This window comes from Podarcis tiliguerta (assembly GCF_965153285.1).
Source record: "Podarcis tiliguerta genome assembly, chromosome: 3".
Classification (NCBI taxonomy): domain Eukaryota; kingdom Metazoa; phylum Chordata; class Lepidosauria; order Squamata; family Lacertidae; genus Podarcis; species Podarcis tiliguerta.
This window is the reverse complement of record NC_139536.1, coordinates 81973729-82000739: the sequence shown is the minus strand read 5'-3', so window position 1 is coordinate 82000739 and position 27011 is coordinate 81973729. Positions and strand designations below refer to the sequence as shown.

The 27011-nt window shown below is 41.7% G+C and overlaps 1 protein-coding gene across 4 annotated transcripts in view; it reads left to right on the top strand.

The window, feature by feature from the left end:
• The window catches only part of KCNQ5 (potassium voltage-gated channel subfamily Q member 5), a 249935-nt gene that overhangs the window by 173834 nt on the left and 49090 nt on the right, over positions 1-27011 (top strand). For all 4 annotated transcript variants that reach the window (XM_083431158.1, XM_083431161.1, XM_083431159.1 and 1 more), the window contains one exon: positions 18585-18711. In XM_083431158.1, coding sequence (XP_083287284.1) covers positions 18585-18711 — 127 coding nt within the window. The remainder of the gene's footprint in view (positions 1-18584; positions 18712-27011) is intronic.

Genomic DNA, 27011 nt, shown 5'->3' with positions numbered 1-27011 from the left:
TTCTCCAAACCTCCTTTTCTCCAGCATGAGGAAGGGGTATATTTGGAAGCTAAGGCAAGAAGGAAAAACCTCCTGGCTGGTAGAATTATAATCTCCCCAGTGTGCTTCAGGTGTAGTGGGCCCAGACTGTAAAGGGCTTTAAAAGTAAACACCAACACCTTGAATTGGAGCTAATGTCGGTGGCTAAACAAACTGCTGCTCAGTGAAATAGCTCCACTTCCCTGGCTGCCTTCAAAGACACCCCACATAGAGAGGTTGCCAACACTGTTGCTGATATTAATACTGTGCAGTTTGAAGTGACTGAAAGCATAGGAATTGACTCCTTTGGAAGAAAACATTGCCCAGGCCCATGAAAATATTATTCGAAGTTTTACTGGCAGAACTGTTCAAAAACATCATAAGCATCAAAGATACAACCAAAATATCTATGCAATGTCTTGTGCTGTCCAGCACAGGCTCAACATCTTCTTAGAAATAAGAGATTCCAAAAATCCAAACTGTGTCTCTCCCCCATTCCAGTCTGCATTCCAGCCTTCATTGGCCTTACGCTATGCATGTCTTGCAGAGCCATTTACATGCATTGTTCTCCCTGTAAAGTTAATACTAACAGCCACCAACCTCTCAAGATGGCGAATTTGCTACTCAATACCTTCATCACATGATCAAAGGTTCACTCTCAGCACAGAGTAGAAAAACAGTCAACAGGTCATTAACAAGTTACAGCTCAGAGAGAGCTCTTCTTGCTTTCAATATAGCCTCATGGAAAATCCCCATATTAAACCTTTTCACAACACACATTCAGGCATTCTCATTTCAGTGTCAATTAAACCATTATACTTAACAAGTACATGCATCTCACTGTTTAGGTCCTTCCTTTGTAGCAAGTGGTACACAACCTCCCTCTGTAGCTTCAACTCCTACAGCTTCATGTACAAGCAGTCTCTCACTCATGCTTGCAGTGTTCTAGAGCAGGGCCTGGGTGAGGAGCAATGTTGTTTCTTCTCCTCTGCATTAACTTTTGACTGGTTCCAGCAAATTTCACCAAATCTGAATATCCCAGGGAATAATCCTCAAATGTGATCCACAGCGGGATGGAGAAACGTCTTTCTCCAATAGGCCAGATATTTATATCTCCATCTCAGACTGTGGACAAGGCTGCTCGTCATTATCAGCTGATGAGCGGAGACAAGGGACTGAGCAGGATTAAACTGATAAGCAGGGGATTGAATACTGATGCTTTGGCTGTGCGTGCTAGTTCTCGGTGGGAAACTAGTGGGTTTCCCACCAGTGCAGAATTGAGCTACATAACCCCACCAATCAGCTGGCATCATCATCTGATCTGCCCATCAGAATGGTATCAGATGATTGACCGGTGGGCATGGTTATGAAGAAACAGCATTGTAGGTCTGATTGGACCCCCCTGGAAGGACAAGATTGGCCTGTGGGCTAGGCTAGGGGGTTCATCACTCTGATTTACAGGTTAGCTCCAATGCTCTTTTTGAACTTATGATGCTAGGCTTACAGCATGAGCTTCCCCCCTCCACCCACGTTGGTCGCAAACCTCAAGCATTGATAAAAGTATATGAATCCTCATCCCCACTGCTTGTGGGTAAGCCTGCAGTCATGAATCGCTTACTGATTTTGTGAGGCAAAGGTAAAATGGTTTAGGGGAAAACATGTCTCCTTGGTTGCAACAAACTACATAATTGAAGAAACAGAGCCAGCATGCTGTAAATCAGCAGGCTGATTAAAAATGAATAAGATTGGCACGAGCAACCACCCCTTTGAGTATTTCATCTTATACCCAGTGTCACTGCTGGATCTTCCAACAGCTGCTAGGCATAAGAACTTCAAAATTGGCGAAAGGTGAGCTCTTGAGGAGCTCCTTTCCCATCACTGACTGACTGAACCTTTGAGCAGATATCGTGCTCATGACAAACGAGTAATATGCAACTAAGTTACACTCAGAGTAGACCATTGAAATCAATGGATTTAAGTTCCTTGCCCATTGATTTCAGTGGGTCCATTTTGAGTAGGCTGACTTTGGATATCACCTTTGATACACCCAGATATGTATAAAAAATAAAATTATTTTTAAAAAACTATTGGCAGATAAATGCTATTTTATCTTTAGCAAAATTATTTGTACTTAATTTTGATATGGAATAACTAGCACTCTTGTGGTAAGACCTGTTTTCTAGTGCAATGGTACAAAATCATTTATATCTAATCCATGTATTAAGACTATTTATTAACACTAAGATGTAAAATGCTCATCATCAAATTGTTGTGAAGGTTGATTGTGTGGCTGATAGATACTAGAAAATCCTTAAGGCACAATTAACTAACTTGACAGTGATACACCTTGATGCAACTCCCCCACCTATATGGCCCAGCAGAGCAGCTGTGCAGTAATATCTATACAGGATCTGGAGGCTGCATCTTGTTGGAACAGTTATAGCAGCTCCTTACCAGGCTTGCAGTTGCATTTAGAGGCAACAGGATACAGAGGTTTATAGCTCCAGTCTGAAAACACTTGTGACTACACCGACCAGTTGCAGACCCTTTGGAGGTGGCTGCATGGCTACCATGCAATAATCCCAGATACCAGGTACCCCTGGTGTTTGTGGAAGTTTGGCTGCCTATGCTGCTATTGAGAATGGGAGGTAGGGCTGGCCCACCCATGGGGTAAGGTGAGGTGGCCATCTTCAGGTGGCAGAATCCATAGGGGCAGTAGATCTGGTGGCAGCAACAGTTGCAGCATGCTCCTTGGAGGCCAGATCTACTTGGCAGTCCTCACCATGCCACCACTACAGAAGTCCTCTTGGCAAATAGGAAGCACTGCTGGTCTCTTCTCAGCTTTGTTCCTAATGTAGATCTTTATCTCTCTCTCTCTCTCCCACCCCTTGTTCTTGATGTAGATCTTCAATCACCCCTTCTTCCCTGGTCTGGTTTGCCTCATATGCCTCTTCTGACGGCCTTGATGGGAGGATAGCTCTAGTGCAGGGGATTTACACCCTCACTTTCCAAGACTGGAATCTAAGCATGTTTATCTGGAATTAAGTAGCCCTGAAAGCCTCGGATAGTCTTACTTCTGAGTAAACATAGGAATGGATTGCTTGGATGTTTATGAGATATTCTACTAGGAACTCTTGGGAATTTATTGGTAGTGATTTATGTTCCATTTATAAATCTCTTCCAAATTTTTGTGTTTTTAAAATTTATGACCCCACTTTTCCTACTGTTAGAAATCCAGCTGGATAGTATTCAACATTAACTCTGTGTTCCCTCTGTTTTAAAATCATTGTCTCTGAGTTCTTTCCTCTTAGTTGAAATGTGAGTCATCCTTATTTATCCAAGGCATTGTTCTCTTGAAGTATATATAATATTAATCACCTACTTAATATGAATTAGAAGCAGGTAAAACTTAGCAGTTAAATTTTATCATTTTAAACCTTTAAAAATCAAGTGACAAGCTTTTTTCAGGGGGAGGACAATGTCTGTCAGAGCAGCCTTCAGTAAACAGCATGCCATGTAAAATCAGTGAGAAGGTAAAGAGAAATTACTGATGTAGGGGTTAATATGTGGTATGAGGAGAGTGAAACACTTTCCAATTTTTGATATTTTTCCTAAAGATAATTCATAAAACAGATTCGAGCTTTTCCACGCTATTGAGTAGGTAAGAGTTATCAAGCTCCATGTTTCCCAGTTAGCTAAGTACTGCAGACCCCCTGTTTTTCAAAAGCCATGGACGCTCTACTTTTGAAAATGTTGATATCTTTGTGCGAAGCAAATTTTTGGAGCAAGTGTGGGGTAGTCCCTAAAAAGCAATGGATTTTAGTTATCACAAATTTTATGGGCAGTGTTTTTTAGTATATTATTCACAAAAATGACAATGATTTAGTGGGGGGGGAGATGAATTTAATTTTACTAATATGTATTACGAGTTAACAAATTAGGACATATCTAGCAGCTACTAAACCTAAATGTGTTGGGAGAAATCATGCCTTTTTTGTCCCAAACAATCCCTTCCACTTCCAGTTCAGTATTTCCTACTTTTAATCTCAAATCTAGATTAACATTGAGCCAATTTCTATGCTTATTCTTTATATAACAAAGTGTCCAAAATGTTTGTTCACAAAGATATGTGGAACAGAATGAAACTAGATGTTTCAAAGCTTTTTCACCTACTTATAATCAGGAAAAACCTTCACCCAGGATGAGCTAGTCTACATTCTTAGAAAAATTATTTCGATCAGGGGTCTGCAACCTTTAAGACAAAAAGAGCCACTTGGACCCGTTTCCGAAGGAAAAAAAACACTGGGAGCCGCAAAACCATTGCGACATTTAAAACAAATATATCTCCGGAGCCGCGATCTGACAGCGGGCGGGAAGGTGACGTCGGGACAGTGTGTGACTAACGCACGCACTGCCCCCATGCGACGTCACAGCCAGTACAGCACCCGCCACAGTAGGGAGTGTCGGGGCGCACAATGCGCCTCCTCCCCTCGCTAGTATCCGCCCTGGAGCCGCGGCAAAGGTGTAAAAGAGCCACATGCGGCTCCGGAGCCGCAGGTTGCAGACCCCTGATTTCGATGAACTGTCACAAGTCACATCAACAAGTGTATCTTCCGCAGATAGAGTTGTTAGTTGTATGTCACCACATTAAAAAGGATTCCTTATCCATGAGTTTTCAGGATTTGGTGCAGGAAAGTAATATCTGAAGCTAGTCATACTAAATCACGCAGGTGCTCATTGATGTTATTTTTTACTTCTGGTATCAATTCTTTCTCAGTGGACTCCAGAAATGTCTCCAATGTTTGGATGTTATTGAGGCTACCACCTTCTACTCAGCTTTCCCTTAGCCATAATTTTTAAATCACTGCCTCAATCTTACCTTCAATGTAAAAAATATACACATCACTACCTTGAAGGCTTGTGTTGAGAGTGTTCAAGTAGGTGAAAAGATTGCTAAGTAGGCTACCAAACACAACCACTCAAAGTTGTTCAACTGACCACATGAAAAGTTTGAATCTGTCAGGAAAGTCATACTTCACCACGGATGAACAAGTCCACTGATTTTCTCTGACATAGCACAAGCACCATCTGTTGTCAGACACACACATTTCTCCCATGAAATGTGGTTCTTTGCAACAGCAAAAAACAATAACAGCAGCAAAACCCACTTAGGGATTTAAACATGCACTCTGCTGTAGTGTGTGCAAGTTCACATGAAAGTAAAAAAAAATCCTCCATATATTTTTCTTCCCATACATAGTGTACAAAGGCATGATAGCTTTGTTTGTAATACCAGCGGTTTCATCAGTTTGCAATGGAAAGAAGTTGCAAGTCTAGACCCTTAAAGTGAGAGTCTGTTTTATATCATTAGACATTAGACATCATTAGACATATTCTTCATTTCACAATGTTGCTCGAAGGAGGTGATGTGTTGATTTCCCTAGCCTCCCGACTCACCAAGTACTCATTTGCATATAGCTACACAAGCAGGGAGAATCACTTCCTCGCCTAGAATATGATCCTTTCCTGCTTTGACAATGATTTTGCCACATAAGAAGCTAAGGTTGCATTCTCCTGAGAACTCCTGAGAAGTTTTTTTCTATGGTTTTTTTGCCCCTTCTTCAACTCCACAAAAAAACATTGATTTATTTTTGGAGCGTACGTGTTTTGTCTCCAAATGACGTTGAAGATTAGCAGGCTTCATAGATTCATTAGCTAGAATTTCACAACATGAAACACACAGGGACTTTGGTTATAAGCCAGATCCTTCGGTAAATCCATACTGAAGATAGTCATCACTGTACTTATGGATCAAATGCGCCCAGCATCTAGATACAGTGATTCTTCAGCCATTGTAAAACACTGAACATATTTATTGATGCTGCCATCACTGACAGAACTGAATACCTGCTTAGGGCAGGAGAAACTAATCCAGGCACTTCCATCCCTTCCATCATAGATGATCAGCAGAATAAGAGATGGCAGTGCAGAAGTGGGCTATCTACGCACTTGCACCTCATTTAGGAAGCTAACAGATGGTCAACAACAGAGGCTCAATCCAAGAGCAGCAAGAGATGGTGGTTGGTGAGCGCAAGTCCCTGTTCCTTCCAAGGATGTATCAGTGGTGTCAAAATAGTTACCACCAACTATCTGCATTGCGCATCCATCCTGCCCTGGAATCATGTGGGCACCACCCATTTCAACACTTTGAATTTCACCTTCTGCCACTCTAAGAAATACTCAGAATCCCAGATAAATGTAATAGAACTAAACTTTGTGACTAACAGTCCCTTTGGTTTCAATAATTTTATAATTAGGTTCTGCATCTAAGTAAAATGCAAATTCTATTATAATGATTAATACAGTTAAACCTAAATGGTTAGTCAGCTAAAAATCTTTAAACTGGTTGGCAGCCTCAAAAACTGTGCATATTAAAAGTGAGAGTGTGGATAACATAACAGAAAATGGATTGTTTTAATCTTTTTTTACATTCCACTGCTAGGTTTATTTTTGCATAGCTAATCAACCATGATTCTTCTGAGATTAGGGAATTTATGTCAATGGGTTCCCCCCTCCCCCTACTTTTTATCCATATGCCTTCTGATTCTCTAGCAGACTGGAACTATGGGAATTTGATGGTCACAGCATGTACTCTGCAAATTAACCAAAGGTTATTTAGAGTTTTAATGATTAGTGGTGTTAATTAATGAGGAAACTACAATAACAACAGTTTTAGCAGTTTTAATGTCTTTCCAAAGGAAAGCACTTATTGTTTCAGCCAACAGAGAAGCAAGGGAATTTAAGCCATTTCAATAGCCTATGTGAAATATAACAGTAATCACAAAGGACACAATCTAGCCAGAGTTAGTACTTTAGAAGTCCCATTGATTTCAGGGGCAGAGTTGAGTACATTCTTAAATGCATCTGATCTTGGACCACCTCTTTGATTTCTATTAGCACATTACTTAGCACCACAATTAAAGAGAACTTCCCCTCCCATGATGTTACTTTGTGAAATCCCACAGCTTTCTTTAGCAAAGCAGCAATGACATATTCATATGTAAAATGCTCTGGGAGCTTTAGAAATGGCCTTATTGTTTCCTGAAATCAGTAGGTGTCAATTCTTTCTTATGCATACAGTTTGATTATTAACGTCTGTAAGCACTATTTCGGCTCAGATCAACAGAAGTGCTGAATAGAAAGACACAAATGAGTTGATGAATATGATCATACAGTCAAGTTCATAAATTTCCTTTCCAGAATCTGTGGTAGGTGGGTGTCAGGAGAATATGTTTAATTGATCTCTGAAGCCATCATGCAGTCCCACTGAAATTAGTCTAACTTTAGTTCTTCCCTAAGTAGAGCTTAGCTGTATGCAGCTCATCAACTCATGCCAGGCATGATGGCACAAATAAATATACAGGTACTGTATCATCCATTGCCCATAACAAAGGAGAATATAATCTGTACATTTTGTCGCACACATTAGGAAATTGGACTCAACTACCACTTCCCACCCATGAAAGTCCCTTTTCAAGAGACGTGTGTGTGGCAGCCACTTTTATGTCCATCAACTTTTCCAGATATTCTTCAGTGTCAGGGACTGGAAGGGGGGCTGGAGTCTGATTCAGGAGAGGGGGGGTCAGTGATTTGTAGGGAACTGTTCAGGCCAGGAGACAAGAGTCGAAAGCAGGGGAAACTTCAGTGCTGAACGGTGGAGCAGAGGATGGGGAGGAAGAAGAGGTAGATCAGGCAAGTGAAGGGCCAGATGATTCCCCAACCATTCTTGCATCATTCTTCTAGAACCAGGAGGGGATTGAAATGGGATTAGCAAAGGAAGTTGCCATGTAGGCGCAGTCTCCATTGAGCGATGGCACAAAAACTAGTGGAAGGGGAATGGTCCCCGGTTGTTGCAACTGCTCCATAGAGCATAGACCTGGCAACAGCTGCCTAGACACTAGATCAGGGCTTTCCAAACTTTTCATGTTAGTGACTTTTTAGACATTTTGCTACACAGTAATTCAGTTTTACTAGCAAATCGGAGGTTGAACCAATTTCCATCCCCAGGAGGAGCGCGGGGAGTGTTTGCGCAACACACACTGCAGCGAACACACTAACATTTCGCGACACACAATTTGGAAAGCTCTGCACTAGATTGTTGTGCGTAGATATCCAGAGCCAACTCAAAACAATATAAAGAGATATAGGAGTGTGGAAAGTGTTTTAGGGCTGTCACCCAAATAAATCTCTCAAGTGTATGAAGCTTAAAAGATAAAGTAATATATTTGCAAATGAGCCACAGTTCTAACAAAACGAAAAAACCCTCGTTTTACATGGTGCACACAGGTTTCAAAGCTAGCACCGTCTCACTTTGTGAGAAAAGGAGGAAGACGTCCTTCTGTGGTATAGGGTTAAAAGAAACTGTGACCATTGCTTCTCCTGTGGCTCGGTGGGTAGGATTTGTGTTGTGTTTGTGTTTCAGCCCCCCAGCATTTCAGTTCTGGGTAAACTGGCCTCAGAGCTGGTCCTGTTCATTCTCTGTTTAATGAAGCCACTGTTCAGTTGTTCCTTTGGCATCTGTTGTTGTGCACAGTGAACAGAAAGCTATGCAACCCTTTGGGTAGATGCACAAGGGACCCACATAAGCATATTACATCTTCCAAGATGGAGCCTGCCATATGGGCTACTTTGAAAAATTAAAATATTGAACATTAAAAACAAATCAAATCTGTTGTCAAGTTAATCAGGAACACCCTCTAAATTAATTGAGAGGTTATTATCTGAGTAAATGTTACTCATACAAGATGGTAATTCCATTAATTAATTGGAGGGTGATGTTACATTCGCATTTGACCTTAGCTTGAAACACACCTAGTACAGTGCTGCCTGCCTGACCTGTTGGTCGTGACCTGCAAGTAGGTTGTGAAGCCTGGGCATGTGAGTCATGGGTTTTATAAGCAAATCCAAAACAATTACCATATTGCTTCTAATCCTTAACTGTTATAATAATACCTCTTCCAACCTTTTGTTTGGTTGGCGTATTAGAATGCTGTGCTGACACTTGCCAAACAAAGTCTTACATTTTAAAACTTGGGGGACACTCTCTGGTGGATCACGGCAGGTCCAATGACACTTCACCACAAGGTACTCATACAGGGAGTATCTTATCTTGTGGCGAACTGTCACCAGATGTGCTGCCAGGGTTAGTTAATAGTTTAGCCAAGGCTGATGTGAAGTTTGCTTAGCCGTGGTTTGTCTACTACTTTTGTGCTGAAGAAACGGAGAGGTTTGGGTGTGAAACCCATTTACAAAACTGATGTCACAAAGCTGCATTTGTGCAAAAAGAACAACAATGCATTGAACTGCAATGTGTTAGGACCTTCAGAGCTTGCTGATGAAGCAATACCCATGCTGCTGCTGTTTAGTAGTACATGTCTACGAGAGACAGGTTTTTCAGCAATGACAGGCATGAGAACAAAATTAAGTGGCACACTATTACTAAGGATCTGTGCCTAACAGCCATCAAACCACACACTGACCTACATTGACAAAAGGCAAGCTTAGTCATCCCACTGATGCTTTCCAACATAGACTTTATGATGAATAAACTATTGACATTATTCATAATTTTTGTATTTAACACTGCTTTAAGTTTTAAGAATAATTTTTATAGTTTATGAAGCAATACCCTGCAATAAGGTTATTAGTGTTCTTGCATTCCCATAAAAAGAAACCTGTGAATAACTTGGTGAGTACTATAAATATTTCAACAATTAATTAATATGTTAACTACTTAACAGTAATCTGTTAAATAGGTTTTAGCTTGGATGTCTCACATAATGGTTATGAAATAGGCAAAACAAAAACAAAAAAACCCCAGCAAGACAGTTACAATGAGTCAAGCTGATGGCTGTTGTTGTTGTTTAGTCGTGTCCGACTCTTCATGACCCCATGGACCAGAGCACGTCAGGCACTTCTGTCTTCCACAAGCTGATGGCTACTGAAGATCTAAAAATTCATGTGACAAAAAATCAATGACTCACTCTACCAAGTGTTGGTTACCATACCAAAAAAGTTGGGAACCATGGTTCTAGTATTCCAGACATAATATGGTACCTGGACTGCACTTAACCCTACCAATTAAATTTTCCCCATACTGATTAAAATTACCATTCACAGTTTTAAACCTCCTGTGTGCAAATCCTCCAATTAAAGCAATTAGAGTTTGCAGCCCTCATATTACCTAGCTGCAGTTACTGAAATGCATAAGTATAATAAAATGAGAATAAGCTCAATTAGCAAATAAAACACCTAATTATATAATAATCGAGAACTAGCTGGTCTGACATTTCTTATTCTTACTCAAGCACTGTTTAAAATAAGTTAATGTCAGTTCTACAGTTCCATGATTACTTTAATTAGGATGGTCTGATTAGAAACAATAGTGCTAGATTTGCCCCACAAGTTTAAGATAACACAATCACTTAGAGCCAAGGTTCCATTTCTGCTTGATGCTTACATGGGAGTCCCATCCATTTCTATGAAGGGATCCCTGTTTCAGTGATGTGTGGTTGAAAATTTTCCACAGGGGGGAAAAAATCCAAAATGGGAGATTTTGCAGTGCTTTACTTTTGGTGGGAAAAATATCAGTTTCGTATGTTCATTAGTAACAATGAGTGGGTGCCAAACACAACTATAATAATGGCAAGCTTGGTGATTTCAAAGTTTTTTGCTTTGTTTACTGAATACAAGAGGAAATAAACTTGCTAAATTAGATCACTCTCAAGGGCATCAGAAAATATTCCAGTAGACACAGAACTTTTCCCGATACAAATTATCTTATTCAAATTAGCTTAGTTCAAAACCTAGTTCCAATATCTGTTGGAACTCACACTCTGTCAGGAATGTAAGGTCCAACAAATTCTTCAATTTCCTTGCTGACAAACTTCATTTCCCAGAAGGCAGAAGAAACAACAAATGGATCATCTATTTTGGATCTCGTCCTCACCAAGAGGGAGGAACTGATCGACAAGGTGGAAGTAATCGGGAACCTTGGGAAGAAGTTATTCAGATGCAAGAGAAAGCTGAATGTGGTCATACATGCACTTTGCACTTGATTTCAAAAAGCTTAAGGGACTACTGGTTGAGATCCCATGGTCAGAAATACTCAAAGAGAAGTAAGTCCAAGATGGATGGGAGATTCTTAAAGGTGAAATATTGAAGGCACAAATACTACACAACACAGACAATTCCAAAAAGAAATAAAAAATGAAAGGCATCTAAAAAAATTTTGGTGTATATAACAAATGAAAGAAAGGGGAGATTGCAGAGATCGCAAAGGAAGAGTATACATGAGTTGCTAACCATTTCAGGGAGAAGATCAGGCAAGCTATACCTCACAATGAGTTCAGGCTTGCAAGAGAGGTTAGTTGACTGAAAATTTAACATGAATCAACAGTGTGATTCAGCTGTAGAAAAGCTAATGCTATTGTAGGCTGCATCAACAGAAATATAGCATCCAAGGGAAGTAATAGTCCCGCTGTTTTTTGTCTTGGTCAGACCACACCTGGAGTACTGTGTCCAGTTCTGAGTGCCACAATTTAATAACAATATTGACAAGCTGGAACATGTGCAGAGAAGGGCAACCAAGATTATCAAGGACCTGGAAACCAAGCCTTATGCAGAATGGTCATAAGATCCAAATTTGGAGCAAGGACTTTTTGCTGAGATTTGAAGTCACAAAATATGCAGTAAAGTGTGAAAATATAGGCTGTTCAACCTTTAAAATATGCCCCTCCAAGTGAGTTCCAAAATGCCCCCTTAAAAGATTTCTTTCCAGTGTTCCCCCGTTCCCCCAGCATAGGAAAAGACCGGACATTTGTAAATTAAAAAGACCAGGCATTTGGTAAATTAAAAAATTGTTTACATACAAACTCTCCAAAAGTCAGATACTGTGCATGTGCTTCAGAAACTTGCACAGGCAGTAAAATTTAGCTTAGTTGCAAAGTGGTAAAAGTTCCTGGATTACTTGTATAGGAACTCAAGATTCAAGTAGGTAGCCGTGTTGGTCTGCCTTAGTCAAAATAAATTAAAACTATTCTTTAAAAAGGTAGTTAAAAAGACTCTTCTTAAAAACCTAAAAACTCCCTTAAAAGAATCAAGTCTTCAAAAAAAGTTATATGATCTAAGAAAGTCTTTAAAAGAATCCTTCCAAAAGAATTTGAAAATTATAATGTAGCACCTTAGAGACCAACTGAGTAGTTTTAGGTATAAGCTTCCGTGTGCATGCACACTTCTTCAGAAACACTGAAACAGAAGTCATCAGACCCTTATATATAAAATGAGGGGGAGGGGGGAGGGAATGAGTGATTGGCTAATGGGTATGGTAAGTCTATTAGTGACCCTTAATGACAGTTGGTCCCACAAAAAGAAAAAGCAATGGATTTTTAAAGGGACAGTATGCAGATGACCAAGAATAGTTTTAGCCTGTGTAATGGGATAAGAACCCAGTATCGCTGTTCTTGTATTGAATGTCCTGGGAGACTGAAGTGTTCTCCTACTGGTTTCTCTGTCTGGTGATTCCTGATGTCAGATTTATGTCCATTTATCCTTTGGCATAGGGTTTGGTCTGTTTGTTCAATATAGACAGCTGAAGGGCACTGCTGGCATTTGATAGCATACACAATGTTAGAAAATGAGCAATTAAATAGGCCTGAGATGGTATGTTTGATGTTGTTGGGTCCAGTGATGGTGTTGTCTGGGTGTATGTGGCAGCAAAGTTGGCATCTGGGTTTATTGCAGGCTCTGGTACCAGTTTCCATGTTAAGTTTGGTTGTTGTATTATTGTGGGTGAGGAGTTGTTTAAGATTGGGTGGCTGTCTGTAGGCGATGAAAGGTCCTCCTCCCAGAGCTTGAGAAAGAGAACTGTCATTGTCTAGGAGAGGTTGTAAATCTCTGATGATGCGTTGAACTTTTTTAACTTGAGGGCTGTATATAATTACTAGTGGTGTTCTGATGTTTTCTTTTTTGGGTCTGTCTTGCATCAAGTTCTCTCTGGGTATCAGTCTGGCTTTGTTGATCCATTGTTTAACTTCATCAGGTGGATATTTTAGTTCCAAAAAGGTTTGCTGTAGGTCTCAAGAGTTGCTGATGAGAGCCATGCAGTTGAGCTGGAGCAACCAGCTCAAACCTCTTCATATGCTGAGCTTATTAGGTAGACTGGAAGAGAACAAAGGTTGATCAACTAGTTCCTCCCAAATTGAGGGAAGAACCGTATATAGCTAAGCCTGGCAGGACAGCTTACTCTGTGGTATTAACCTCTTTATGTATTAATTAGACCTAAGCATGTTTGTTAAATGAGGTGGGTTATCCCACAATGTCTACATACATTTCTGTTTCCTCTAGCTTTTTTCGGCCAGACACCTTAGCCACATGGGAATGGAATTGTCTCTAAGACCCAGGAATTCACTGTGCTTAAAAAAACCCAACCACAATTTCTGGCCATGTAACACTGTGCAAAACATAAGATAACTCCCATGCACCTGCCAACTTTCTGCCTTCATTTCTTTTAGTTATATGATAAAATCTTTCTTTTAAGTTGGATTTACCTTGATACAATTAAGTAAGGGGGTTTGGTGTTTGCTATTTTTCTAGGTTGTTCTGAAGCTAAAGGTGTGTGGGTTTCACTTTTAAAAAATAACATGTATGTTTATGCAAAATAAGAATCTTGCCTCCAGTAATGTAGTAGAGAAGCTGAAATAGGAACTCTAGTTCCAGGCTGCCTTAAAACAAACAAATATCAGACTTGAGTGAGAATTTCCTCAATACATTTGCTCAGTACACATTTGCTTAGTGGCAAGCTCTGCAAATGATATGTCCTAATACTAGTACAGATTAAACTGAAAGGCTGGGTGATAATAGTATACTAAAGAAATATGAGTACACTGTTTCTTACTCTTTACAAATATATTGGGTATTAGTCTAAGAAAAAACAAACAGTAGGAAGCATTTAGGGATTAATTTCACTTTTAGCTTTCCTGGTTGAGATGTCCTAGTAGTTTATGATGTGGATTCTAAAATATATGCTGTGTTATTACTAGAATTTAAAACTGACTCATACTTTTCTATGGAAGAGGATTCTCCCCCATGTGGCTGTTTGCATGGTCTCCTTAATCTACCGCTTTCTTGCAAGCACAGGAGCTCCAAAGCATTTTCCTTTTCTGCAAGGGGGTCCGTGTTCATTTTGACAGAGCAAAAATTCTACCTTTTCAAAAGGTGCCTTTTCCACTTATATGAATGGTGAAATTTGCTCACATGAGATCTTCATTCATACACATACACACACACACACACATATATAAAATCTCAGAGAACCTATGAAACTCCAAATCAGAGAGTACACATTGAGCATGTAAACTTGCTTTATAGGATTAATTCTAGGATTCTGTGCTTCTGTGAAGTGATTCTTTCAGCAAAGGGTATTTTACTGGGATTCCAGTGTGCTGGAATATATTCCATTTGCTTCAATGTAGGCACTGTGAATGTGTCACTTACCCATTTAAGTCATATTTGTTTCATTCCGATTCTACAATTGAAGATGACAAGATCATTTGACATGTCAGATATTGTTGAGAATATTTACTGCTAGATAGATTCCATTTCTAGTGCTTTTCCATATATTTGCTTAATCTAATAAATCATCTAGATGTGATGTTACTGCTGCCATATAAATAGCTTAGGCTGGCCTAATGGGTGCAAGTTTTAAAAAGAAACTTCTCAACGATCATGTGCATTGTTCACTTTGACTTCTTAAAAAGCATTTCTGGGAACTTGATCATGACTTTTCCTTATTTTGTATCTATCGTGAGTGGGAACCTATAGAGTTTCTAAAAACAGTTTAGTAAAGTATATGAACCTCATCACTAAAATGACAGCAACTGCCAGGTACAGTGGTACCTCGGGTTACAGATGCTTCGGGTTACAAACTACGCTAACCAGGAAGTGGTTGCTCCAGGTTAAGAACTTTGCCCCAGGATAAGAACGGAAATCGCATACCAGCAGTGCAGTGGCAGCGGGAGGCCCCATTATTGAAAGGACTCCTCAGGTTAAGAACCGTTTCAGGTTAAATACGGACCTCTGGAACAAATTAAGTTCTTAACCCGAGGTACCACTGTAGTAAAGTCCAATGAACTTGGTAGCCTGCCTCAATTGTGGCCCCCAGAGCACAACATCAAAGACAAAACTTCTCTTCTAACTGAACAGGCAAAGCAGTACCTAGTCTCTGAGAACACACTGAGGTTCAGAGTTGCTTAAAGGCAACAGAAAGCCTCAGTGATTTCTGAGTCCCTCTGAAGCTCGTGGACTCCCTAATCCCCATTCCCCAATCCTCCCTTGCTTGCCCACTTCCTTCCCTGCCAATAGTGCACATCCCAGTCTGTTCCTGGGCCGCATGAGAGGTTCTGCTTTGGTTCTGCTTTCTCCTTGACATCTCCGTTCTTCAGTTCTATCTCACCATGAGCCATAGTTTCCTTAGGCACCTATTTTTAGCCAATTGCCTGCCTTGCCCAATTTCTTCCAGCAATCTTTTTTCTCCCTTTCCATTAACATCCAGTCCCTCATGTGCATTGTTAGGAGATTTCTTTACACCTGTCCTTGCTCTGGTTTCCTGTCTCCAATGCAGAGATTTCAAAAGCAGTGTAATGTCGTCAATTCTGGGCAGTTTTTAAGGTGAGTTGGACTCCAGCTTAGCCAGCAAGGGGGGAACCTTTTTCAACCTGTGGACTGCATTCCCTTGTGGGGGTGCTGAATGTTGGTGGGACCAGACAAACGAAAAGGTTGGGGCAGCATATGTGAGTCTTCTCTGTAGAGTAGGCTACATTCCAGCCAGACAAATGTGAGACATTTCTACAGCCCCACACATCTCTCCATCTATGCAGACAAGAGCCATTGTCACTGCTCAAGGAGGCTTTCCAACCAGGCATAAGTACTGGAAGAGCCAGAAAGAAGTGTGGTTTGGGGAGAGGAGATGTGGCCTGGGGAGATTTATGAGAGTCAGATAGAGAGGCCTATTCGGCAGCATTCAGTCCCCAGCTTGATTTTTATTTTATTTCATAAAATTTATGTACTGCTTGATTGTACAGAAAAACCTCAACATAGTTTACAGAAAGGGATGCTCTCCCTCCCTGAGCTTAGCCAACCAACGTCAGAAGCAGGCATAGGCAAACTCCGACCCTCCAGAAGTTTGGGACTACAATTCCCATCATCCCTAGCTAACAGAACCAGTGGTCAGGGATGATGGGATGTAGTTCCAAACATCTGGAGGGCCGAAGTTTGCCTATGCCTGGTCAGAAGCTTCAGAAGCTACAAGCACATTCACAAAGTAGGCTTTAAAGCACTTTGATGGGAAAATGCTATGCAGTTAATAGGTATTTTTAAATAAATTAGCTGGCCGTCATTATCCTCTAATCAACAAATAAGCGGTGCTTGCAAAAGGTAGCCTGTTTAGCAGTAGATGGCTCCCTTCAGTTGACTGATTAAGGAAGTGTGGTTTCTTACAGAGTAAAAACATGAGTGATGTATTGGGGGGGGGGGGTTAAAAGGTGGGTCACCACTTTCTTTGCCGATAATTCCTGTGCTTAATATATTTTTCATGCTTGTTTACTAATGTGGCCCTACAGCAGTCCCCATCCTGTAAGGATAACAAATTAGCCATCTGATACAGAACAGCTTTATCCTGGACATGGAAATTTTTTCATCTGCCAAATAAAACATAAATCTTATCCTCTGTTTCTTTGACAAACTGCTTAATAAGCTTTTTCAAGTACTCTTGTCCGCTGAAGCTAGCTCACGAACCCTCAATCATTTCAAACCAACACAAGTGTGATGCTGATAACCTGGAAGCTGATTTCTGTTGGAAGTTGTGTCACTGTACATCTGTTTTGAACATACTTGTTCTGACCCTGACTATTGTGAGGCCTTGGGGCAAGTAACTGTGTGTGTGTGTGTATGTGCGCGTGTGTGTGTGTGTGCGCGCGCACACACACACACACACGTGTATTAAAATCCTACCTGCACAGATCATCAAAAGCATGGTCAAATAAAAATGGTTTTAGAATGCTTCAGAAACATGCATGATTGGAGTCAGTCTCCATCAAATGGCAGTTGCATAGGTGCTGAGTCCGGAGTCAACAATTTTAAAGTGATTTAAAGGTGGCACAATAGCGTAACTGTTTCCCATGGAGGGGAGGACTAGGAATATAGCATGTGCACTCCCTCCTCCCTTCACACGCACTACAGCAGGCTTCCTCAAACTCGGCCCTCCAGATGTTTTTGGCCTACAACTCCCATGATCCCTAGCTAGCAGGACCAGTGGTCAGGGATGATGGGAATTGTTGTCTCAAAACATATGGAGGGCCGAGTTTGAGGAAGCTTGTATTACAGTTTGTCGTGACATCTGAAAAGGCAAACTAGTGAGCAAGCCCTCCCAACCAAGACAGCGAGATTCAAGCGCAAACAGCAAATTGTGGTTTCACAAACCAATAAGTGCATGCAAGGGGGAGGGGAAGTGCAGGCACCACTTTCCCAGTCCTCCAAACCATGGTTTGGAAGATGGGAAAATCTGTCATCTGAATGTAGCCGCTAGCTCTGAGATAGCCCCAGAAGCTCTGGTTCCCAATGCAGAACATCAAAATGGTGCCATCTGTGGTGATAAAAACATAACATGAATAATATATGTGTTTTCCTTGAACCATACCCCCAAATTTGCTGCCTAAGGCTGCTTCCTTTGTCTTGCCTAATTATAGGACCGGCCAGGCATCAATTTCTTTCATTTCACTACCATCTCTTGTCAAACAAATTCTGCAGGGTTTTGAAACACCGCAAAAGCCTGCACAACCACTGTACAATCAGAGGTGGGCGATGTTCATGCAAGCAGTGACTTTTGCAGCAGCATCCCACATTTAATTCTCTGGAGAGAAAGAAAGAAAAATTGGCTTCAACTTGACATTGGAGATTTATGTTTGGATAATCTGGCATCTTTTTATTTGATGAAAAGCAGAAGTAAGGGGAAGGCAGAATTTTAAAATGGGCCATATGGTGGTTGGTAAAAAGGTTCATCCTAATACATGCTCCCCATGTCATTTCCCCACCTTAAATTGCTCCTCCCCAAGCTGCTGTTAGTTGTAGAGGTGAAAAAGATGGTTCAACACAGTACAATCTGCACAATCCCATGCAAGTGCTACCTGTCAGTAGAAAAAAGCACGTAAGAGAGAAATGTTCAAGGTTTGCCATCTCCAAAAGGAGCTACTTTTCTACGTGTAGGGAGTTGGGTTTTTTTTTTTTTTTTTTTTTGCAATCTTCTCCCTACAGCCTTGTGTTATAAGAAAATTCAATCTTTTTTAAAGCTTTTGATGTCGCATGCAATGCAATCCTTTAGATTTTACAAAAACCCAATTATATTTCAGCTGCTTGAAATTGAATTAAGCCAATACTGACAAGTATTTGCTTCAGTTTTCTGTGCTGCTGACTTCACTGGCTGTATTTCTTATCTCCCCCCCCCCCCCTTTTAGGAGTCTGTCATGATTGTTGTCTTTGGTTTGGAGTTTATCATGCGCATCTGGTCTGCTGGCTGCTGTTGTCGGTACCGTGGATGGCAGGGAAGGCTGAGATTCGCAAGGAAACCGTTCTGTGTAATAGGTAAGTTTTTTAACCATGGCTAACCTTGTTATGAATTACAGCATTGTCACAGAAGGATAGGACTCCACTGGCTATTATTTTAATTCAGATCCTAGATTACATTTGACTATGCCTTTGATGGGTACATGGATTGTCGATAATCACCAATAGAAAAGAAAAAAATATTGCTCTGGAATTAATATATGCATCTGGTCAGATAGATTATGGTGGCATGCAGGCACCCCTGCAGGTATACCTGGAAGAAGCAGGTTACCTGGTCACATTTCAGCCTGGTTTCTGGCACTATATTAGCACCAAAACAGTCTTGGTCACCCGATCAATGACTTTGATCAGAGACGGGGAATGCAACTCTGTTGGTTCTCCATGATCTCTTAATGATGGTATGGGGAACCTTCATCCTGCAGGCCTAACTTAACCCAGCATTTGTTTTATTCAACAAAATTTATATACCACTTGATTGGAATAGAGCATCTAAGCTGTTTACAAGAAATATTTGGCCTATGAGGTCGTTCCCCCCCAAACCACACCCACCTGCGCTGCATCTGACATCACGTTGGTCTTCAGCTTATGGGTTGGGACCCACAGCCTGATCCAAGGTGGGTCACAGCAGGAACAGTACCACCATACCAATATATGATAAAAGAAATGGGCTCCCAAATGTAAAAGTAGGTCCTTCTTTAAAGTGTGTTCCTGGTTGTGCATTGGCGAGAGAGGCTTGCTGAACTGGCACTAAGAACAAACCACCTGGGATCAGTGTTTCCGTGGGGATCTTCATTGTGCAGCCAATTCCAGCAGAAAGTGGAGCTTGAAGTCAGCACCTTTTAGCTGTTGGCACGGACTTCAACACTCTGGGATTGGCCGAGCTATGAAGTTTCCCATAGGCAACTCTGAAGCCAGCTGACCCTTGAAGGAGCTTGCAAGGAGCCAGGTGGAGCTCTTTACAAAGCCCTTTGTCCCTTGCAAATAGTCCCTTTGTCCCTTGAAGCAGTGCACCAAAGCAATGCACACATTTTTATTTTTATTTTAGCCTTGCCTAGCCATAGAGCAAATATTTCAGAATCAAATGTCCCAGAAAACATGAATGTCATGCAAGAGAGATTCATTAAAGGAGATTAATTCATGTTTGTTCAGTTTATGCAGATCAGTTTCCTCCTCTGGCTTGGGGACTTTTCAGGGGCAAAATATTCCCGTTATACATGTCACACCAGCATTAGGTATGGGAGGAACAAAATGAGAAAGTGGCATCTAAGAAATTAATAGTATCTCTGTTGATGCCTGCTCTCAGGGTAGTAACCAACAGTTGGACAATTTCAGAACTTTTGGCAAAATAAAAAGCTGAAGCAAAAACGTTTGATTTTTTATATAGTATGATACGATTTTTTTATCATGTACACATTAGGGACATATGCATCAACATTTATTAAAGCCTTTCCTCAGATTATGGAAAAGAGACTAAGTACTGTAATATTATGATGAACTATACAGAAAATCCCCAAGTTGCAGTGGATCTTCCATAAATGCTTACCTACACATAAAGAAGAAAGGTATTAGCTTCTGCTAGTAATTACAAGATGTAACTCTATTTTGTTGTTGTTTCTACATTTTTGAAACAAAACATTATTATTATTTTTTAAAAAAAATCATGTTCACCCAGGCATTTGGTGATTGAAGGATATTGTTTCTGGCTATTTTTAGGTTATAAGTTGTGAGGATACTTAGTTTGCCTTTAACTGGGCTTTTTTCTCGTATTGTTTCATTGTTTGCTGCCCAGGGCTTCATTGGGAGGAATGTTATTTTTTATCAAACAAACAAATAAAATAGTTGTCATTACTGATGTAATAGATAGCACATAAGATTGTACATAATTCCATTTCCACAAGCAGCCTGTGAATAGCCCAAGTATTTGTGACTTCGAAGTTCATTGGCTTTAAATTCCAGATTCTACCAGGACAATGGAATCTCTCTCTCTCCATCAGCACTCTTAGTTGCATTGGTTATCACTTGGCTTTAATCTTCATAGAACATAGGGAACTGCCTTATACCGATTCAAACTACCCAGTGTGGTATTCATTATCTATATGCCTCAGTCTTCATTATCTATCTAGCTCAGTACTGTTGGCAATGATTGGCAGCAGCTCTCCAGGGTTTCAGACAGGAGGTCCTCCCAGCCCTGCCTAGAGACTTCAGGTGTTGAACCTGGCATCTTTTGCATCTGAAGCATGTGTTTTATAGTTGAGCCAAGGACCTTGCCCCATGAATCGCTCTGTTAGTGGAATGGGAAGGGAAGCAATTTTCCATGATCCCCTCCCACAGGAAATCTACCAAAGAACAAAATAAAATAAAATAGGGATTAAGAGGTTTTCTCAGTATGGTGGAGGGTGTGTATACTATATCTCATTAGTGTACTCATGGTGGAAATGCTTTGTGGGATGTGCGCGCAAAAATGGGGGGATCGAGGATGGTCAGTTGTTGGGGGGGGGAGTGAGAAATGGGGTGTGTTATCATCTCTGATCGAACAGGTTTTTGAAACATTTCCTGTAAAAGTCTCTGTAAAACCTGTGAACAGAGAGAACAGTGGGGTGAGTAGGCACACTATGGGCAATGATGCCTCCACTATATTACTTTGGAAAATACAACGATAATCTGCCCTTACAATCAACCTCAGAGTGTTTCTTTCCTTTGCCATATTTTCTGATGCAAAATGCTGCTATCAACGTGTTTTCTGGATTTGAGAACAGGGAGAGAGATTGGTCGTTCTGATGAAAGAGATAGTTAAGACTGCACCTTTGATTGTACCCCAGATTATAATTTATAGGTAAGGAACCATGATTTTGAAAGACCATGTGTACTTGTGAGCCTTTTTTTATTCCACGTTTTGCTCAAGTCTGAATTTTTTGGCTAGTGTTCTGAACTGTTATTAGTTACTGTAAGAAGGCAGAGCCATAACTATTCCATTTCTGGGTAGTCCCACTAAATTTAGCAAAATTATTCTGAAGTAAATGTTTTGTTGATTTGCACACTTAGGCCACAATCCAGCTAAGAGCAACATATGCATAAGTGCATCAATTTCACTCGTTCTGAATTGCTGCCTAAGTACCTTCCTTGGCGATTTATAGTTTTCCACGTTATATCTCTCTCTCTTAGTAGCTGGTGTGCAATCGTTTAGATGGTTCAGTCCAGAAATTCCTGAGCAGAATTATCCACTAGATCACAGATAGCCCCTTTCATAAGGCTGCCTTCCATGAACAGAAGGACTTCTTATATCTGTGCAAGGGCTGATCCAAAGTGGAATGCTAAGATTGGGAGTCATGGGCTTGATTCATATTGCTAGAGATTTGGGGTAAACCCTAGAAATGAATAAATGGGGTTCTTTGTGATACGCAGGGAGAATATAAGCTGCAAGGGAATTCCTGGGCAGGCTGAGGGAAGAGCAGAGCTGTTAGCATTACAATAGCCATTGAGGGTCTTCAACAACTCCTTGCCCCAGGTGTGACCAGAGACTGGATATTTGGAAGGTTGCCAGGGTAACTTATCTGGGGGAGGGCTCTGGCTTCTGAGAAGAAGAAAGGGAAGATCCATCTTGGTGAGGGTGAAGGAAAGACTGCCTGCAAAGCTTTGGGCCATGCTGTAAGATCTGAATCCCCTCCAAGCAGACAGAGGGTGTAAGTAGGTGAATAAACCCTATTTCTTAAAGCACAACAGTCTCCACCGTGTCTTCTACTCTCAAAAGGGACACAAGACTGCGTGCCTGAGATCCCATGCACCTTTGCCACGGCTTGGCAGAGAGAGGGACAAGCGCCGGGCTTTTGTAACACTGGTGTTAGAAGTGGGATCTGTGTTTCCTGGAGAGAAGGCCTAGAAGTCAAAAATGGAGGAAGGAATAACAGCAGTCTTTGCAGTTGAAGCTGATGCATGAGCACCAAAGGCAACAATGGGAGCAGAAGAGAGATGACCATGAGCAGCAGATGCAGCAGCAGCTGAAAGTGTGGGGGAGAAGTCTCCAGGGAGAACAAAGCGTGACTCCATGCCAAGAGCCAGCGGCGGAAGAAAAAGATACCAAGCTGACTGAAGCTGAGGAGGGGCTGCTCTTGCACTCTTGGGGTGCAAGTGGTGGAAGAAGAAAGCGCCCCAAGAAGCTACTCCTGATTAACCCTTGGAAACCAGCTGTGGAGGATGGCGAAGAGGACAAGAAAATGGAGGTGCCTAAGAACTTGCAAGGGGTACTGCTATTCGATCTTTCTACTTCCTGGGTGCCTGCTGTGGAAAAAGAGGTGCAGGACAAGAAGGGCTGGCTGGCTGAGTTGCTACTGATATTGCCTGGCAAGCTCTTGGGGTCAGTATCTCTCAGCCTAACCTTCCTCAACAAAATGAGGGACAACCATTCCTAGCTGTTCTTGGAGGCAGCTGCGGGAATGCAGATGTGATAAACAAAATAGATTAAATATGAACATGCCTGACACAGACAAGGCTACAAATGAGCCTCTCTCTTACCTTGCGCATGCCGATGCTAAATTAATTGAAATATTAATTTCTAATTAAAAGCATGATACATTCAGTTTTGAGTGTCAGGCTTTGTTTAAGCAAGTGTAGCATCCCCCCCCCCCTTTTAAATAATTGTGTGAATTTAAATTCCTCTCTACTGACAGAACTGTTGTAGCTAATTAGAAAATTCCTTTAGAGGTTATGTGTATATGGGAAAGGTGGTTCTCCGCTCCCTGCCCCCCGCCCTTTCTTCTTTATACCTCACTAGATAATTGTTACCATATGTCAGGAGTGCTCTGATGGTGTTTCCTGCTTGGCAGGGGGTTGGACTCGATGGCCCTTGTGGTCTCTTCCAACTCTATGATTCTATGATTCTATGATTCTACCTTTTCAGATCACAATAGATGAACTTATAAGTTTGAGCAGCAGCATTCATGCATTTATAATAGCAGAATGGCACGAGAGTCTTCTTAAAAGCTTATGATTATGATGCTGGGTGCTTTATTTTAACGGGCGTTTTAACCACTTTCCCAACTTCTTGCTATCATCCCCTACTTGCACCACCTGATATTAAAACAGCTGGCACGTCGGCTGCTAATATTATTATGCCTTTCAATTGGTTGCATTTGTGTTCAAGCGCAAATTTCCTAGGTCAGCTGCTATAGTAAACAGGTGGGGAGGTCAATGTGGACATGGATGGCTTATATGATAGTGCGACAACAAAGCACCACTGAAGCGGCGGGGGGGGGGGGGGGACACACTGGATGCCCTTGGGAGGTTGAGGCACAGCGGGTTTGTTCCTGGGGCTGAGTTTACAACTGTTAAGTGGTAGCAGCACCAGCCATGATGCTAGTGCCCCACACTGAGTGATGCTATCTTTGCAGCTAGTGCACATCAACACACACACACCATACCTTTAGTCTGCTATGTAGTGAAGCTCTTTAGTAAGAGTCTCAGGTTCCAGGTCCCCCCAGCCCTATGTACCAGTGCCTTATAGTGGACTCAAGCAGCCCACCAGCAAACTACTACAGAAGCTGTTGTTGTCTGCAGATATCTTGCAGAGGGTACATTCAGAGGGTCTTTTTTCCACACTCTCTCTTCTGCATTCCTTATGAGTCCACCAGAGTATAGTAATTACAACCCAAGCCAGTACTTCTGTTTAGCAAATTAGTCTGCATGGCAGTTCTGCTTGCTCCTATGCTAAAGGCATGCATCACTGCACATTAATCTGTTTTGTAAGCTATTAGCAAGCTATTCTTTAATCCTTCAGGTGTGTGTTTTACCTCTGATCTGTAGAGACCTGCAAGCCCTCACCAGAACTAATTCAGTTCTGGGCCATACCTTCAGGACAAGAGGGCATTTGAGAACCAGCTAGCGTACCAATCATGTCAGTATGAAGCTGGGGAAATCATCCTGCTGTAGGAGGATCCAGCTGTGAGGTTCTTGAGGCTGTTCATTCCCTGCCTTCTGTTCCTTCCTTCTTACTGATTGTTGAGTCATGTTGTGGGTTTCTTGTTTTTGAAAGAAATGCGTTATCTTTCCCGAATTGTGACAAGCGATTATTCTTTATTCCATTCCTTTAATGCTTCCCAAATTTAATTAAAGCAACAACAGCAACTTCAGCTTGTGAGAACAATCCACCAGGACTATCTCCTGTGCAATTGCACAATTGAAACAGATTGGAAGTGGGCAAGAGAAGAATGTAAGCAGCTCTGATGCTCTCACCAACACAGGGCTGTTCACGAAGAAATAAGCAGCTGGAGGCAGAGATGATCCAAGATGTTTTGGTGCTTGAGTCAGAAACTCAAAATTCTGTTCCCCAGTGGCAAGCACAGAACAATAAATGACATCATTGGCCATTTTAATTACCCATTTATACCCCAAAATCTGCTTCCTCACACTGCCTAGGGGTACGGACCAGCCCTGCCCCTGTGCTTATGGGTGAAAGGGGTGCAAATGTTTCAGATGCAGTTATTATTTTTCCAGCCAAGAATTCCTAAATCAAGAGTAAGGGGCAATCCAGGCTCTGGCCAGGCATAATGGGACTGCCATGCTGCTCCCACCAGGGCAGAATGTAGTGGGCAGCCAAATTGCTGTGGATTTGCTTTGGCAATTGAGCTCAATGCCGTCATGTGATGGCGGCAGGGCCAGCTTAGCATTCAGTGGATACTGGCCTGGCTCAGCCCCTCTCTGACCCATTTCAGTGATTTCCATAGGCTGTTGATAGTGGGGACCCTGCCAATGGTACTCTCACCCGAACATGCGGCAGGCAAAATGGGAAGCTCCACACTAGCTGAGTTATCCTGGCATCTCTCTCTGGGTCAGCATGAGTGATCAGAGGGCCATTTCTGCCCAACCCAACCCTGTGCAGTCCAGCAAAAAGGGCGTTTGGACTACAGTGTTAGTTGTTCAAATCTGGAAAGAATAATTTGTAGTATGTCCCCAAGCCAGAGGAGGAGACTGAGCTGCATAAACTGAGCAAACATGAATTAGGGCAGGGGTCAGCAACCTAAGGCCGATGGTTGGTGATGCGGCCCGCGGAGGTCGTTTGACCGGCCCATAAGTCGCCCCCAAACCAAGCTGCCCACTCACGTGCTGTGTGGCACGGAGACTTGCTTCTGCGGCGCAGAAAACCAGGTCTGCACAGATGCTGAAAATCGCGAGCAGGCGCGCTCACGCACGCGTGTGGTCCAAGCCCATGGAAGGATCTCCATGGGACCGATCCGGCCCAGGCAAGATAAACCTTGCTGACCCCTGAATTAGAGCTTATCCACATTTACTTTTCCTCCGCTCTTTCCACGCAAGGTCTGCACTTTAAAGCTATATGTCCTGGCGCCTTTTTCTTTTTGGCTCTGGAACTTTCCCTGCAAAAACCTGCTCTTTGGCACCCAATCAGAGCAGAGCAATTGTCAATCCATGGGAAACCCAAATTGACGATTGCTGCAATTGAGCAATAAAGCATGAGTTTTTGTGGAGGAAACTGGGGGGAGGCGACAAAAAGCTCAAACACAGAGTTTTAAAGCAGGACCTATGCCTGGAAAGTGTGGGTGGATAAGCCCTCTGTTTCCTCGAACAAAGCTCTATTGCACTTTGCTTCAGTTTCCTGAGACATTTGCATCTGAAATGTTTGCCCTATGACTCAGTCTAAGCTGAAAAATTCTGAATTGTATACATTTCCTGGGGCAACCCCCCCCCCCAATTATTTAAGTCCTTTACACTGTATGTTTACTCAGAAATAATAACTGGGTAGTGTTCCAACTAAATTGTTGCGCAAGCGCAAGGATTAGTGCCAGCTCAAGGGGACTTCGCTCTCTCGCATGCACCACAAGCAATCTCCAAATCTGCTCTGGAAGGTTGGGAGAACCTCCAGAAGAGATTTAGGGGGTGATGGGAGAGGAGAGGGGAAGAACATTCCCTCACAAGGAGAAATCCTTGGGCTGACGGAACATTCTCCTGAGGGCTACTTTCAATACAACCACTTGCATTCTCGGTTTTTAACCTCTCCTGTGCTTGTACATTTTAAAAATGATCAATTAAGGTAAATGTCTTTGAGCAGTTGCTAATAGCTGGAAAAAGGCATATAATTTTTTGAGATGAATGAATACAAGGGAGCCCCTTGTTTAGTTTAGGAATGGATTCTTAACCTAGTCTTGTGTACAGTTTTTTGAATAGTTGTTTCTAATGGGTTTTACTGATGATTTTATCGTTTTATTCTGTTTGTAAACCATCTTTAAGGGTTTTCTTTTTACAATCAATCAGTATATAATTTTTATGAAATAAATGAATTATGTTTAATTTTTAAAAAATATACATGGGGA